This window comes from Vipera berus (assembly GCF_964194415.1).
Source record: "Vipera berus genome assembly, chromosome: 1".
NCBI classification, from domain to species: Eukaryota; Metazoa; Chordata; class Lepidosauria; order Squamata; family Viperidae; genus Vipera; species Vipera berus.
The window spans coordinates 272,336,356-272,354,507 of NC_138202.1; the positions used below are offsets into that span (position 1 = coordinate 272,336,356).

Here is an 18,152-nt window from a genome sequence, read left to right on the forward strand (position 1 = left end):
TGTGGCACAAACATGGCTAGTTCACTCCTTCTCTACATTATTAAAGAGCATTGTGTGAAAACCTCAATAGATCAACACTGTGATGGATGGTAGATATTAACAAGTGTAAGCCTATTTGGAGGATGGCCATCTCATATGAATAGGGTGACCTGGAATGTAAGAGCGGTAAAAGTGAATGAAATGAAATGGAATGGGATGAAATGAAATGAAATGAAATATTGGGTGTCTGTGAAATTAAGAGAAAGAAGGGAAGGACAATACATCTGAATGAAGGTGATCTAATCTTTTGCACTGGAATCCATGGGGAAGTGGGCGGGTGTATATTTAATTCTTAATGAAAAGACTAAAATCTATGTCAGAATGTTTGATCTGAATTTGTTATCCAGTGATAGTTGCACGATACACTCTCGTAAATGTTGATAATGGAACACTTATGATTGTGCCTTGAGGAATATTGTGCAATATTCTAAATAAATGCAGTTCAGAAAGGGGTGGGACCTATTCTATTAGACCATATGAATATGGTAATCCTTGATTTACAACTATTCTTTTGGTGACCATTTGAAGTTACAACGGCACAGAAAAAAATGACATATGACTGTTTTCATGCTCATCACTGTTGCAGCATCCCCATGGTCACAAATTTGGATGCTTGGCAACTGGGTCATATTTATGACATTTGCAGTGTCCTGGGAGCATGTGATCATCTTTTGTGACCTTCTGACAAGCAAAGTCAATGGGGAAGTCAGGTTCACTTTACAATCATGGCACTAATTTAAAACAATTGATTCATTTAATAACTATGACAAGAAAGATCATAGAATGAGGCAAAACTCACTTAACAACTGTCATTTAACACCAGAAATTTTGGGCTCAGTTGAGGTCATATGTCAAGGACTACCTGTAGTTGGCTATGCACAGGATGACAGACTACATAAATTGGGCCATACACACACCCAAGAATGAATGAGAATAATAATTACTGAGTAGTGTCAATATAGCTTTTCCTTAATGTTCTCTTAGTTCATAAGCTACATGGCCTAACAATCTGAATATCCTTGGGTTTGCCTTTGCCCATTAGCTTTTGCCGATCCACTTAGATCTGGGACAGTAAATGGTCTCTGGGACCCTCTTCTTAGAGAATGTCATCTTCAGGCATTGCAGATGACCAGTTGTGGTGGCCTACATGGGAACAACATTTCCCCACCACTACCATCCAAGATTAGACTGGATCTCACAATGTTGTCTCAGAAAGCCTTTTAAAAATTGGTTATATCTAGAGGATTTGGGAGAGCCTTTATTCTGGGTGAATATTTTCCTTGGTCTGTGTTTTGAATTTGGTCAAGTTGTCTGGAATAAAGGCTTATTATAATTGTTTATTATATTTTTCTGTTTTGTAATTTGGGTTCCTATGAATTACTGTTTTAACTTTATTAGAATGGAGGGGTTATGCAAGCGACTTCTGATTGGGGCAGTATGCTTCTTAGCTCAAAAAGGAGAAGTGTGAAGGGTCTCTCTCTCTCTCTCTCTCTCTCTCTCTCTCTCTCTCTCTCTCTCTCTCTCTCTCTCTCTCTCTCTCTCTCTCTCTCTCTCTCTCTCTCTCTCTCTGTATCTTTGTCTCTCTGTCTGAATTTTGGTGGAACATCACGCAGAGATTCCAAATCTCATTCACCATTACTCATCCCAAACGTGGTAGGCTTTGATCTGGTGTGCTTTCTATAGTTTCACTTTCCTGCATGTTGAAGTAGCACAATCTATTTGATGGATGAGATGTTTTGGGATTCTAACTCCACCTGATTTTGTAAAGGGAGTAGTAGATAGGGCTACCAGAGCTGGTCAGTAAAACTCCATCAAGAAGTAGGGGTTTATCAGTCATCTGGATGTTTGCAGCCCAGAACTGGCTGCTGTGGACACCTTGCATATTATTTGGAACAAGTTATTTTTACTTTGGGCAAGCACCTATCTATTTTTTTGTTATTGAAGCATCCCCTCTTTTCAGGTTTTTGTGCAACCTAAAAAAAAAGTACAGCTGTTTTAAGATTCAGTTTGACTTTAATGATTGATTCCTTAATACAGCTGTATCTTTTTATAGTGGTAATCTGAAAAAAAGAGAGGCTGCAGTGATATGCTCCTTTCTTCATAGAAAAGAAATCCAAGTCCTCTTACAGCCCTACCAGTCATCTTTTATTTCAATCCATAAACTCATTCTGTGCTACCTGCACATGTGAATCTCAGGAGGGGGAGAATAAAGAGGGACAAGTGATATCACATGTCATGAGCTTACTGTGCAAATGGTATAACAACAACAACAACAACAACAACAACAACAACAACAATAATAATAATAATAATAATAATAATAATAATAATAATAATAATAATGAAGGAAAATGTGATAACAACTTGACATGGCCATGGCTTAAGATGGGAACCATCAAGAAAGAAACAGAAGGCTTAATACTGGCTGCTCAAGAACAAGCACTACAAACTAATGCCATGAAAGCAAAGATACAAAAATCTACTGACAATCCAAATTGCTGACTTTGCAATGACAAAGTTGAAACTGTTTCACATTTAATATGTGAGTGCAGCAAAATCACGCAAACTGATTACAAAGCTAGACATGACCGAGTTGCTAAACTAATCCACTGGGCATTGTGTAAAAAATACGACTTGCCTGTGTCCAAAAAGTCATGGGAACATAGGGTGGAAAAAGTTGTCGAGAATGAGAAGGTGAAGATCTTGTGGGACTTCTGAATACAGACAGATCGCCATTTGGAACACGCCAGATATCGCAGTCATAGAGAACCAAAGTGTAAAGTTGATTGATATCGCTGTACTAGGAGATGCCAGAGTCGAAGAAAAAGAACTGGAAAAAATTATGAAACACCACGACCTGGCCATCGAAACTGCGCGATTATGGATGAAACATGTAACAGTGATACCCATTGTCATCGGGGCACTGGGAACTATGTCCAAAAACTTTGCAAAATACATCAAGAAATTGCAGCTTTCTGCAATAACTGCAGCAAAGCTACAAATAACTGCGCTACTTGGAACATCTTACATTTTAAGGAGATTCCTGGTTGATACCTAGGATGCTGGCAGTAACCCGTGTCAACCATTAGTGCCAGTCAATTTGAATGTTCAGTTGACTGAGTTTCATGTTTTATGAATAAAATTTTTATATAATAATAATAATAATAATAATAATAATAATAATAATAATAATAATAATAATAATAATAATAATAAAGTTGGAAGGGACCTTGGAGGTCATCTACTCCAACCCCCTGCTCAGGTAGGAAACCCTATACCATTTCAGACAAATGGCTGTTCGGTCTCTTCTTAAAAACTTCCAGTGTTGGAGCTTCTGGTTAGGTTGTTCCACTGATTAATTGTTCTAACTGTCAGGAAGTTTCTCCTTAGTTCTAGGTTGCTTCTCTCTTTGGTTAATTTCCATCCATTGCTTCTTGTCTTGCCTTCAGGTGCTTTGGAGAATAGCTTGACTCCCTCTTCTTTATGTCATTTGCTTGATGTCATTATGTGGCTAATGCAAGTTACAATATTTGTGACATCTGTCCAGAAATAATAGCAGGTGATATCACTTGCACCTAATTGGAGATGATAGTCCCTCCGTTGCCACATTTTTATTTTTTTCTTCATAATGCTCTTAATCTCTTTTGAGAAGGCTGGAAGTTGTCATTTCCTACCCTATTTTTCTTTTTCTCTTTTTCCTCCCAGATTGGAAAGAAAAAGAATATTGCTTATCTGCCACCCATTTCTGCTTCTTTTTTTGTAAACATTTCATTAATTTTCTAATTTTGCAATCATAAATACTTAATAAATAATGTGTTGTCTGGGTCCATTTGTAATTCAGTGGTACATATTAACTTTCTCAGTCTAGTTCCAATACTACACTATCCATTGCTTCCTTGATCCTGTTCTGGACCAGCCCTCTTCTGGCCTTGTAATAAGGCAAACCCCTATTCAGAAAGAAGAGACTGGAGAGCGTCCAAGGCTAAAAGGCATCTGCCAAGATTTATTACGCAGTTAACAAAAACACTAGAGCTTGTCTTCTCAAGCGGAAAAGTTGCTTTCAGCAACCAGCCCCTCCCCAAACACTCCTTTTATAGAGAGCTCAGGGCGTGGTCTCCCTGTGCCTCCTCCCGAGGAGTCCCGCAGCCTTTCTTTGTTTGTTCCTGCTCGACTGCCTCCTGCGTCGGGCGTCCTTGAACAGGGCCAGCTGTGGGTCATCTTCCTCCGCACTCTCGGGCTCACGCAGCTGAGAAGAGGTCCCCGGCTGAGGGCTCTGCAAAGCCTCCAAACCGTCATCAGCCGGTTCGTTTCCCTCCTCCCCCTCATCTGAGTCATCCGATACATCGGAGCCGGCTGTCGGACCCACAGGCTGGCCCTGAGTCACAACAGATCCTCTCTTCTTCCAGTGGTACACATTTTTCCACACTGGGCAAATACAATTCTTGTTACTATTAATACATATACAATTAAGTATAGACATCTTCATCACTTTTTTCTGGTATTATATATAATATCGATGATGTGAATTTATAATATCTTTTCTAGCCAAAACATATCTCAATTGCATTTGCACGTAAAATCCATTTGTTCAATCAGTATCCTGTTTTTCCCACTTTTTTTTTTTAAATCCCATCAATGTTCAAAATATCTCTATTGCTTACAATTTTCATATAATATATTATATTTGGGTAACCAAAAGCTTCCCTTATTCAAACCCTTTTAGAAATTTCATGTTTCCCATCTCATAATAAAATATAATATTCTAGTTAGAAATCCTATCCTTCTAGTTATAATAATACTTTTATTTCTAACAGTTATCTATTTTCTTAACCATATTCAAACATCTGTTTACTAATATAATATCTTGTCTCTATCGCTTATAGTTTTCTCATAGTAAATTATATTTGGGTAACCAAAAGTTTCCCTTATTCAGACCCTTTTAGCATTTTCATATTTCCCTTGTCATACCAAAATATAGTATTCTAGTTGCATATCCTATCTTTCTGGTTATAGCAATACTTTTATTTCTAACAATTATCTATTCCCTTAGCCATGTTCAAACATCTATTTAATAATATAATGTCCCATCTAATGAGTCAAAACCTCTATTTTCTTCAGTCTTACTCTGAGTTTCTTCCTGGTTGGTTCGCACCAGTTTGCCAGAACCAGTAGCTAATTTTTTGTTGTCCAGGCCCAGAATGGACTTCCAGAAGCGGCATCCACACAGAGAACCAGTTGTTCATATATTTGATGCCATATATTTGAGCCACTGAGGCCACTTGGAAATCCTAAAAGAGAGGAATAATTAAAGCCAAGATCCCAAAGATCCTCTCTTCATTTCACATCTAAGAGCGGCAGAAAAGGCTTCCCTTAGGCGTGAAAGTCAGCTGGTTGATTAGGGGCAAGTCACTCTCTCTCAGCCCAATCCACCTCTCTCAACCCACTCCCCACCTCTGTTGTGATGGGGTAAATAGGAGGCAAGAATAGTAAGTATGTTCGCCAACTTAAGTTCAACAAATATAAATAAAAAGGTGGGATAATATAATAATAACGATAGGTGGATAAAAATGCCAAATCTAGTCTAAACATCTGGTTGACTGTGCAATGAACCACAATTATATTAATCTCCCAGTGAGGCATTACTCGGATGTGGTTGTGAAATGTGTTTGAGAAGAATGGGAGCCATGCCAGAGGTTTAACCATACTGGACCTGCAAATAGAAGCAGAATGACTGTGGCAAAAGAAAGCAAAGGTGGCACCTTGACTGCAATCCCAAAATATCTGGAGCACCACTTGAACACCATTGTCATTGACAAAATCACCACCAGTCAACTGCAAAAAGCAGCTTTACTTGGAACAGATTCTATTCTGAGACAATATCTTTAAACCACCGAACATTCACATCTGCCTATCCCAGGTTCTTCAGTAAGACTTAGTAGGTGGATAAAAATGCCAAGTTTATTCTAAATATTTGGCTGACTGTACAAGAAACAATAATAATAAAATTATACTCTGATTTTTCTTCAGGTCATATAAATCTTTCACCTTGTAAGTATTTCTCTAGTAATATTAATATTAATTAATAAACTCACCTAATGGTTATATTTTGCCCACTAGATGGTGCTCATATGGATTTATATGAATAACATTCATACTGACAAAATTAATGTGCAAACCAACCCAGTCTCTGCCTTAGTTGCTGGGCAAAAATAAGATAATGCCTTTTTCCTAGCAAATCATCAAAGATATGTTAGCACTGGAAATCTACATTTGTTCAACAGCATCGTTGCATGGTGTTTACAGGCAATCTTCAACCATAACAGGGACCAGAATTTTGGTTGCTAAGCAATGCAGTTATTAAGCAAGTCATGATGTAGCTAAGTCCAATTTTATAACCTTTTTATGGCAATCATTAAGCGAATCACCATAGTTGTTAAGGGAATCAGAAGGTCATTAAGTGAATCACATAGGCATAAAGTGAATCTCACTTCTCCAATTAACTTTGCTTGTCACAAGGCACCTGGGAAGACTGCAAATCACAATCACATGACTGAATGACACTGTAAAAAAAGGCATATAACAATAGACAAGCATAACATATAAATACAAAATATAAAATGGTGGCCAAGCAGATAACAAGACAATCAAAAGAGGACTATTACTCAAATGGCCCTTAACATATGGGGAAAAGTCAGGTCTTAACAGATTTCTGAAGGAGTTGGGGAATCTTTCATACATTGGAGAGGAAATTATTCCAAAGAATGGGGCAACTACAGCAAAGGCACACTTCCTAGTTCCCACAAAATGACAAGATTTAAAAGAAGGAAACTCTGGCAGTGTGTAAGAGATTAGGGCTCAGATTATAAGATACATATGTGGAGAGTTGAAGGCTTTTAAAAAGATCTTGCTATTCAGGTGTGATAAAGGTAATGAACTGTTCTGTATTATTCTGATTATTCAGAAATCATTTGGAAATCAAATCATTTTCTTCCTGAATTGTTCCTAGAATTCAGTGGAGTGATTTCTAGAAATAGGGCCTTAGAAATGAAATTCAGGATGTAGGAGCCCTAGTGGCACAGTGGTTAGAATGGAGTATTGCAGGCAAACTCTGCCCACAGCCTGGTGTTTGATCCTGATGGGGCTCAAGGTTGACTCAGCCTTCCATCATTCTAAGGTCAGTAAAACAAGATTGTGGGAGCAATATGCTGACATTTTAAACCTGCCAGAGAGTGTTGTAAAGCACTATGGGGCAGTACATAAGACTAAGTGCCACTGCTATTGCTACATCTCACAGGGTCAGCTATATTTTGGTGTCCTGGTTCAGATCTTCAGTTATGAATTTTGCTAGGTGAAAATTGGGGCTAGTTGCTTTGCCTCGGTCTATCTATTAGTTGTAAGCACCATAGGTAAGTATTGGGGAGAAGGGAAACAGGTATTTTTCCTAATCTGTGAGCATGTACAGAAACATGAGGAACATTACTACTAGGAGTGCAAAAATTCTTCTGATAAATTGCAACGCTTCTGTGTCTTTCAGGGGAGAATACTTTCCATATGGTATCACTTTCTTCTCTTGTGTGTTCTTAAGTTACCTACAAGTATACAGCGAGTCTTGGGAGCATAAGAGGAAGAAAATCACTTATAAATAAAATGCAAAAGCAACAGTATGACTCAAAGCCACACCACTCATTCTATAAAGCCCCACAGAAAGCATAAAAATTGCTTTTGCTCTTATGAATTTCACACCAAAAGAAACCAGGGAGAGGCAATTTCCCAAAACAAAGACTTCTGAAGGTGCCTGAAGGATTGCCAAACAAAGCTTAAAAGCACAGCTGAGCAAAGTTGCAAGTTTTAAGCCAGGTGAAACAATACCTTGAAAAATGCTGTGTTGAAACAGCAATTACAAAGAAAGAGATGAATGGGGCCTGTTGGAATATTGGCAGTCTTTGTTTACATTTCACTGTGTATTCCTAGTGCCCCAATAGCTGCCAGCCCCATTGATTCCTGTCTCCACAGAATTAACAAGACCTGAGCATAAGTGAAAATCTTGCTTTTGGTTAACCTGCATGTCCTTTTCTCCAAATGCTTGCTTTCAGGGTCTGCTAACAATGGAATGCTAACCTCTCCTTTCAAGTAGACCGGAAGCGCCAGAGTCTCAGACAAGTAAAAATGCTCACTGGGTGAAAAAAAATCCCTTTTCCTCCTGTTTGCCTCCTTTGCTTTTCAATCATTGTTCTTATAATGGTAGTGAAATAATTTGAGCAATACAGTCTCTGTGATCCATCTGAGATGGAAGAGGGAAGCCAATGCTGTCTGGCCAAGAAGATTTAGATTAGAACAAGGGTGTCAAACTCGCCGTGTCACGTGACATGTTGTGACATATTGTGACTTTTTTCGCATTGCCGGAGTTGGGGTGGGTGCAGTCTCTGCATGAGGCAACTGGCCTGTGGACCGGCAGTTTGACACCTCTGGATTAGAAAGTGCTGTTCCCCTAGGTCTCAAATAAACTATAGAGGAGTGAATTATTTGGTTGATTTAATTGTTTTAGTCAGCTATGATTTATGCAGTGGGTGACAACCTTGGTCATTGGAAATAATAGTGACAACCTTTTTCCCTTTTGAGGGGACCTTGCTGCTCTCTGAGCTTGCTTGTTTTCTTACAGACATTTCATTACACAAACTACAGTAGGTAACATTATCAGTGCTAGTAAGGAGTGCAGTTTTCTGTCACTTTATCTTCTAGTGCAGGGGTGTCAAACTGCCGGCCTGCGGGCCGGACGCGTCATCAGGAAACCGCGCCCACCCCATTGCCAAGCAGTGCAGAAAAAGCTCTGATGCATCGTGCGACATCACGTGACGTCGCGAGTTTAACATGTCTGTTCTAGTGGCTTGCCTGTCAGTATTGGTGGGGGTAGTCTTAGAGATACTTTGGTTGGGCTGTTAGATGTTGGCTTCTTTGGCGGTTTTGACTGGGGTATTGTTTACTTGATTTTTGTTCTGATGTTAACCTTGGAGTTAATCCATGCTGATCTGAGTGCTGATTACTGGTGGAGAGGTGCTTCTTTTTGTTCGTTTTGGAGCTGAGTGACAGTCTCTTTTGCATAGTCTATAGATGTTATTAATGTCCATGTGTCTGTTGATGGCTGATTTGTCAGAGTGCCAGACTTCTAGAAAATGCCAGGCTTCTAGAAACAACCACTATGTAGGACAAACAGGCAGAAGACTGGCAAAACGCGTCCACGAACATCAACTAGCAGTCAGAAGACAGGATGAGAATTCTTTAATTTCACAACTTATAGACAGATTTAACCATAGTTACAATTGGGAAAATGTGACCATCCTAGACCAAACCAAGTTCAAAAATGCCAGGGAATTTCTAGAAACCTGGCAAACTGACAAATCAGCCCTCAATAGACACGTAGACATTAACAACATCTATAGACTATGCAAAAGAGACTATCAGTCAGTTCCAAAATGAACAAAAAGACCCAAGCACCTCTCTACCAGTAATCAACACTCAGATCAGCATGGATTAACTCCAAGGTTAACATCAGAACAAAAATCAAGTAAACAATATCCCAATCAAGAAACTGCAGAAGAAGCCAACAGCAAACAACCCAACCAAAGAATCTCCAAGACCACCCTCACCAACACTGACAGGCAAGCCACTAGAAGGTAAACTGTCGGTAAACAGTACTCCTTACCAGCACTGAAAATGTTACCCAGTTTGGGTAATGAAACGTCTGCAAGAAGAGCACCAAGAACCCCCAGGTCAAACCTGAGCTACAAATATTCTCATTTATTTTCCCCTTTTGTTTAGGAAACTATGGAGAGAGTGGCATGGAAGCTTTCAAGGAACTGGCTGCACAGGAAGGCCTTTGCATTGCTCATTCAGATAAGATCTACAGCAATGCAGGAGAAAAAAGCTTTGAGAAGCTGTTACAGAAGCTCCGGGACAGGTTGCCAAAGGCCAGAGTTGTGGTTTGTTTCTGCGAAGGGATGACTGTCAGAGGAATCCTCATGGCTATGAGACGCTTGGGAGTTCTTAGAGAGCTTCTACTGATTGGGAGGTAAGTCATGTTCCTTTGCTTGCTGTCATATCGGGACAAAGAGGAGGAAGAAAGGTAAAACCATTGAGCTTGTTACTGCTATAAATCTAAAGTTTAGAACTAAGAACTCTTCTGAAAAACCAAGAACATAGTTTAGGCTTATTTTCCATTTCTTGTATCACAAACACCTCACGTTATTTTTTGAAGGTAATTTCCATTTCACTTTGCCCTTAAAATAGCAGAGCAAATTTTAAAACCAACCAACGTTCTCTGGACAGGTTGCATAAATGAACAAAATGTGCTAAGTTCAGTACTAAAGATGGATTATATAAACACCTTCTGGTAAAAGGAAGCACCATGAGCTAGTAGTACGGTCTTACTTTATGTAAGAACTTTTTTATTAGTTTATGACATACGTTGCGGATTAATAGAGGAGGACAGAGTTGACCTTGGAGAAAATACATGGCAACCATTAAGACAATATGAGCTTTGTCTGGGAAAACAAGACAGTGGGAGAAAGAAACTCAAGATTGCCCCACCTTGATTCTCTTTGGTATAAGAGGGAGGGAAGGCAAAGTACTTTGCAGGCTTTCATGAATCTGTTATTTTGCCCTAAATTAATAGCATTCCACTATTTCTTTTGGTATCTGCTTCCTGACCTGGCCTAACTTGAAGAGTTGACAGGTTTTGAGTACTGATTCTTCCTCGTTACACATCTCCCTACAGAAAGATCTCCAAATGTTTCATTTTCAATGGCTTATTGTCTTTGCCATGTCCAAAATTCTATATCCACCCCAGGCTAGCATGACTAACTGAAATCTATGCATTTCTTGCTTCATTGAACTTGCCAGCTGTGTGGTGCTTGATAACAACGTTGGTCTACATTTCTCTGTTCCCTCCAAAATTAATAAAATGAATATTTTCATTTGGAAATGAAGCTCTTTTATTACTTCATCCAATAACTGAAAACATGTGTCATAATTAGAGATCCTTCTATATTTTTGAGTATTGAAAATATGAGAGCAAAAGGTTTCCCAGGGAATGAAAAATTTTGTACATGCAAAATGAAAACATTTTGATAATATTTCCAACATGCAGTTAATCTTGAACACCGTATTTTATTTGAATAACACTGGCAACTTGAAATTTAATTGAATTATATTTATGCAGGAAAACTCCAAATACGTCTGAGAAAAATCATGTATTTTAGTACAAGGAAAGCTCCATTTCTGCAATTTTCCTTTTTGGGCTAAGCTAGAGGTGAGAAAGACTTTCAGTCAAGTATATGGATGATTCCTCTTTTCAGGCAAAATCAGAAGCAAAAGTAGTTGTTTCAGGTGATTCCACAGGTAATAGGTACAGGTGAAACAACCTTATTGCTAGTCATTATTGCTAGTCATCAAAAATATCATGGATTTGGCAATCTGTGTCAATGGTAGAACTTGTTAAACCTTATGTTGTGTAGTGGGTTCTGGAGAGCAGGAAGGACGCCGAGACAATGAGTACAACATAACAGCTCTTTATTTGGTGGAAGTGACTGTACTGGGGAATAGGGGCTACCTGCACTCTTTTTTTTTATTTTATTGAAAAGTTTTAAAGTACAATTTTCCTTTAAAAATCCCCCCTTCCCCCTCCCTCCTCCCCCCCTCCTCCCCCCCTCCCCTCCCCCCCTCCCCCCCCGACTTCCCAGAGCTAAATACAAGGTATATATATAAAAAGCAATCATAAACAATCATATGCTAACAACTATAAACTCTAAAATCCAACACTCTCTAGCTTATATAGGATAAGACAAGCCTTAATAATATCAAATATGTGTAAAAAGAAGCTAAAATAAGAAAAGAAAAGAAAGAAAAAAAAAGAAAAAAATACGAAAGAAGACTCATTCAAATGCTACATAAAACTTCTTAACCCTATACTTGATCTGGATAAACTCAATCCATTTTCTCCATTCCATAATATAGCGTTCTTGCGAGTGATCTTTCAAATAGGCCGAAATCTTCGCCATCTCTGCCAGGTCGGAAACCTTTAAAGTCCACTCTTCTATGGTCGGCAGTTCCTCTTTCTTCCAATATTGGCCTATCAAAAGTCTTGCTGCCGTAATTAAGTTCAACATCAACTTAGTGTCCACAACTGTAGCGTCTGCAATTATTCCCAACAAAAAAAGTTGCGGACAAAACTTTATCCTCTGTTTAAAAATCTTCTGCATATTCCACCAGACTTTTATCCAAAAAGCCTTAACCTTCTTACATGTCCACCATATGTGAAAATATGTTGCATCTTCATCTCCGCACCTCCAACATTTAGGCTGATAATTCGGATACATACTTGCAAGCTTTTTAGGATCTAAATGCCATCTATAAAACATTTTGTAAAAGTTCTCCCTTAGATTTTGAGCTTGAGTAAATTTTACGTTCCTCACCCAAATCTTTTCCCAAGTGTCCATTGTGATAACTTCCTGGATGTTTTGGGCCCATTTTATCATACAATCCTTAACAAGCTCTGTTTCTGAGTCAATCTCTATCAATGCAAGATATATCCGTTTGATATGTGCTGGTCCCTGATTTCTAATTTGCTTTATCAAATTTTCATCAGTCATTGTAAATCCATTTTTCTGATCTTCTTTCCACCTGGCCCGTAACTGAGTATATTGAAACCAATTTTGAACAACCTTCTCATCTCGCAAGAGGCTATATGATTTCAAACACCAAACATTTCTTTCCAAGCTAAGGATCTCCTTGTACGTAGTCACATCATGTTTGAAGCCAGCATGTATATTTTCTATTGCGTGTTTTGGAATTGCCCACAATGGTATCTTGCAACTTAACTTATGTCTATACTTCTTCCAAACTCTCAACAATGCCTGTCTTAAAATATGCACCCTAAACACGTTGTCTACCTTCTTATCATACAACAAATATGCATGCCAGCCAAACAACAAATCATGGCCCTCAAGATTTAATAACCTCCCTTGCATCAAATTAATCCAATCACTTATTCCTACTAATGCAGCAGCTTCATAATATAATTTAAAATTAGGCAATTTAAGGCCACCTCTCTCACGAGTATCCTGCATAATCTTAAGTTTAACTCGTGGCTTTTTCCCTGCCCACACAAATTTATTGATACCTCGCTGCCATTCCTCCAAATTAGAATCTTTCTTAAGAATCGGTATCATTTGGAATAAAAATAAAAATTTAGGCAGGACATTCATTTTTACTGCTGCAATCCGTCCCAACAAAGACAATTGCAATTTTTCCCAACTCTCCAGTTCTTTTTGAATTTTCCCCCATAGTTTTTCATAATTATTTTTATATAGCTTTGTATTAGAGGGCGACAAAATCACCCCCAAATATTTAACCCTTTTAACAATCTCAAATCCAGTTAATCCTTCTAAGAGAGCCTTTTGCGAAACTGTCATATTTCTGGCCAAAATTTTAGTTTTCTGTGTATTAACTTTAAATCCAGAAACCTTCCCATATTGTGTTATTATCTCCATCAGGTCCACAACAGAGTTCTCTGGCTGGGTCACTGTAACAACCAGATCGTCTGCGAATGCTCTCAATCTGTAGTCCTGATCTCCAATTTGTATCCCCTTAATTTTTCCTGAATTCCGAATTTTAACTAATAATATCTCTAATGTTAACACAAATAACAAGGGCGATAACGGACACCCTTGCCTTGTGCCCTTCTCAATATTACATGCTTCTGTCAAGCTATTATTAACTATAATTCGGGCAGTTTGTTTTTGATATAATGCCCTAATCGGTTGTAAAAAATTTTCCCCAAAATCCATTTTGTCTAAAACTTTCAACAAAAATTTCCAATTCAATTGATCAAAAGCTTTTTCAGCATCTAAAAAAATTAGCACCGCAGCGATCTGGTTGTTCCTTTCAAAAAACTCTAACACATCAACTATATGCCTCACATTATTTTTCATTTGCCTACCACTAATAAACCCCGTCTGATCCCCATGTATCACCTGTTGCAGAACCCTCATCAGTCTGTTAGCCAAAACCTTAGCAAATATCTTGTAATCTGTATTTAAAAGCGATATTGGTCTATAGTTTTTAACTTGAGTAGCATCTTGGTCTTCCTTCGGAATCAAAGAAATAAAAGCTGTTCTCCAAGACGGTGGCACCTTTCCCCCCCTCTGAATTGTCTGGAACAGTTCCTTTAACGGTTTTATCATCTCTAATTGTAAATTTTTATAATAGGCCGCAGTCAAGCCATCCGTACCTGGTGCTTTATCCACCTTCAATTCCTTAATTGCTGTGAAAATTTCTTCTTCTGTAATCAGTTGATTAATCCCCTCTTTTTGTACTTGCGTAAGAACCGGGATGCTAGCATTCTCCAAATATATATCAATATCTTTTTCATTAATTTCCTCTTTAGCATATAGTTTCGAATAGAAATCCACAAAAGCGTCCTTAATAAGGTCCTGTTGAAACACAACCCTTCCTTTGTGCTCAATCTTGTCTATATTAGAAGCCCTTTGTTTTTTCCTCAATCTATAAGCTAACCATCTACCTGGTTTATTAGCGTTGCAAAAAGTATTATGCCTGGCAAACCGCAAGTTGGTTGCCACTTGGTCAGCCATTAATTTATCAAATTGTCCTCTTAACAATTTAATAGCCTCCTTGGTCTTCACATCCTCTGGGTTCAAAATCAAAGCCTTTTCTTTTTCCTTTATTTCATTCTCCAGTTCTTTCCTTCTAGTTTCCACTGCACGTCTATGTTTGTTATTCATATATATCAACACCCCTCTCATATAGGCCTTGCTAGCATCCCAAACCATATCCATAGAGGTACCCTTATTCATATTAGTCTCAAAAAAATCCTTCATCCGCTGTTTGCATTCTTCCACATTTCTCTGATTTCTAAACAAATTCTCATTTACGCGCCACGAGCGCCTGTCTCTTTTCTCCTTATCAATCTCTAACCAAACTGGACTGTGATCAGAGATAGTTCTTGCACAAATCTTCACCTTTTTGGTCCTCCAAAAAAAATCATTAGTCAGCAAAATAAAATCAATCCTCGAAAAAGATTGATGTCTATCAGAATAAAAAGTATAATCCTTCTCCTGCAAATGTCTCTCACGCCAAATATCTCGCAATTCCAGGTCATCCTTCATTTCAAAAAAAGATTTAGGCAGTCTAGCATGGCCTGGAATGCGCTTGAAAACTCCAGCCTTGTCCAGCTGTACATCCAAAACACCATTCCAGTCCCCCATAAAAATAAAAGATTTATAATCCAACTGGGTAAGCTTTGTATGTAGTAAACTAAAAAAGTCAGCTTGTTGTTGATTAGGTGCATATAATCCAACTAACAGCGTCTTTTTACCTTCTAACAGCAGCTCAATCATAACATATCTTCCATGCTTGTCTGCTTCGACTAAGTCTGCTGTTAAGGCACTTTTAACATAAACAACCACTCCATTTTTCTTGTTCTCTGCAGAAGCAACAAATTGCGTACCCAACCTCGAGTTCGATAAATACTTTTGATCCAAAACTCTAATATGCGTTTCTTGCAAACATATAACATCTATCTTAAATTGCTTTAAATATTGAAAAACTTTCTTCCTCTTCTGTGGTGAATTTAGTCCATTAACATTCCAGGTTAAGAATTTAGTTGCCATGCATATCCTCCCAAAGCTCTTGGAGCACAGCTTTGATAGGACTATCTTCTTTAGGCCGTGCTCCTCCCACTGCTTGGCTATGAGTACGTTGTGAAGATTCTGAAGACTTTTGCTGGTCTTGTTCTTTTATTTTCTTTGCTCGTTTTAAAGCAGCACGCGTTACCCTTTGCTCTCTAGGATCGTCCAAGGAAGTTATAGCTTGATCCCCTCCAGCACCATTATCCTCTGTTTCATCCTCTTGATGTTCTCCTTCTCCAGATCCCTTTGCAGCTTCCAGAAGTGTTAATGGGGCTGCTTTTAAAACATTATTGTAAAAATCACGCGCTTGCTTCACAGTAATCAGCCGATACCTTTTACCTTCATGCATCACCATCAGCCCTTCTGGAATCTCCCATCTGAACCTTATATCTCGTTGCTTGAGCTCTTGCGCAAGAAATGTAAAGTCCTTCCTTCTCCTTAAAATCTTTGGAGGGATTTCTTTTAAAACCAAAACTTCTTGATCAGCAATCACAACTTTAGCATCATAGGCAGCTTGTATAACTTCATCTCTGATTTCTCTTTTTGCAAAGTAAACCACCACGTCTCTAGGCAACTTTCTCTGTCTGGCAATCCATGAATTCACACGGAACACTTTATCCATAGCTGCTCTTATTTCAGATGCTGTCTGGTTCAATACCACTTCGAGAGCCTCAGAAACCAGCTGCTATAAATCTTCCTTAATATTCTCCTTTAAACCTCTGATTCTAACAGCAAACTGCATCTGGTAATATTGGGCAAGGCTTAACTCCCTTTCCATTTTGTCTCTTAAATTTTCATTCTCCCGTACTTTTACTTCTAATATTGCATTCTTTTGGGTCAAATCATCCACTTTTTCATCTAAATCCTCCACACATTCCGCCACTTTATGCACTGAAGACAAAATGTCTACCTTCATCACGCTGCACTTCTGTTCCATCCTCTCTTCTATTTTCTCCTCCAGTTTCTCCAATTTCTCCTCCATCTGTGCAAATTTATCACCCATTGATTGGTTAATTGATTCCAGAATTACCTGGGCATGTTTATCCAGCGCATCTCGTAAATCCTTCGGTGTCAATACATCAGGAGGATGCAGCGCCTGTAACGATGATTGTTGCACCGGAGAAGATCCACCGCTCCGAAGAGTTTTAGGGGGAGGTTTAGTCGCCATCTTTAACTTTCAATTGTGACGCACTTCACTTAAAGTTTAAAAAGTCCACCAAGCTCGAGAGTAAAATAAAATAATCCTCTTCACCTTTTCCTCTTGTACCGCTCTGCCTGCTCCCTTTAATCCATAGTCCTTTCTTCAGGCAGGGGTGGTCGCAGACGCCTGGCTCTGCTCCAAGAAATCCGGAGCAGAGACGCCGGCCAGCTGGGAGCAACCCAGGCTTCGGGGGAGTTCAATCCTTCAGCCGCCCAAGCTCCAAGCTCAGGCGGCCCCGGAGAACTCAACCCCTACCTGGGGCCTCACCCCCTCCTCTTCTCCCGAGGAGGGGGCTTCAAAATCGCCCGAACAGCTGATCGGCGCTGTTTCGGGCGAAAAAAAACTCAGCTGAGCCGCGGGCAGCCCGGGAAGGCTGTCTCCGTCGCCGCGGAGCCACCGGAAGTTCGCTACCTGCACTCTTATATATACCAGGCCAGGTACTCAACCAACCAGTCGGTTTGAACCTCTGTTTCCCGCCGAAATGCTTCCCGCCAAAACAGTTATAGTTCAACGCCTCCTGGTGGTGATTCTTCTACACAACTTTAGGTGTTGCAATAAAGCTTAATACATAACACCTTATGTCTTTTAAACATCATCCACATATACCTGTTCCTTTTCTTCCAGCTGCCTGAGGGTTTTAACTTGTCGCTGTTTCAATTTACCTTTCCTTATGGGCCCAATGATGTCTCTCAGGAGTGGTAGACTGAGCTGTCAAAAAAGAGAGTAGTAATGATAGGAAGCTTAGAGTATTCCTATTTCAGCAGGTACAAGTATCATGAAGCCTGTCAAAATAAGGGGAAGAAATTTTGAGTAAACACTTTTTTCCTCCAGCACATTTAATTCATACACCTAGTGGCAGATGCCATGAGATTAATTCTCCCCCTTTCCTAAACAATTGCAAAAACTGCTGAATTATGTAAATATATCTTCCTTCCTTCCTTCCTTCCTTGCTTCCTTCCTTGCTTCCTTCCTTCCTTCCTTCCTTCCTTCCTTCCTTCCTTCCTTCCTTCCTTCCTTCTTTCCTTCCTTCCTTCCTTCCTTCCTTCCTTCCTTCCTTCCTTCCTTCCTTCCTTCCTTCCACTCAGACATCTGTATGGGCATCCAATATGGCTTAAAAAACTGATCTTCTCTCCTTCAAACATGCCATCCTTGAAAGGCCCAAGATTGGGAATTATGGACAAAAAGGAAGTATATAATGTTGTAATTACTGT

At 39.1% G+C, this 18,152-nt stretch overlaps 1 protein-coding gene across 2 annotated transcripts in view; it reads left to right on the forward strand.

The window, feature by feature from the left end:
* Positions 1-18,152, forward strand: part of GRM1 (glutamate metabotropic receptor 1) — a gene marked incomplete at both ends in the record, with an annotated part of 199,189 nt that overhangs the window by 40,783 nt on the left and 140,254 nt on the right. For both annotated transcript variants that reach the window (XM_081314258.1, XM_081314259.1), the window contains one exon: positions 9,856-10,105. In XM_081314258.1, coding sequence (XP_081170384.1) covers positions 9,856-10,105 — 250 coding nt within the window. The remainder of the gene's footprint in view (positions 1-9,855; positions 10,106-18,152) is intronic.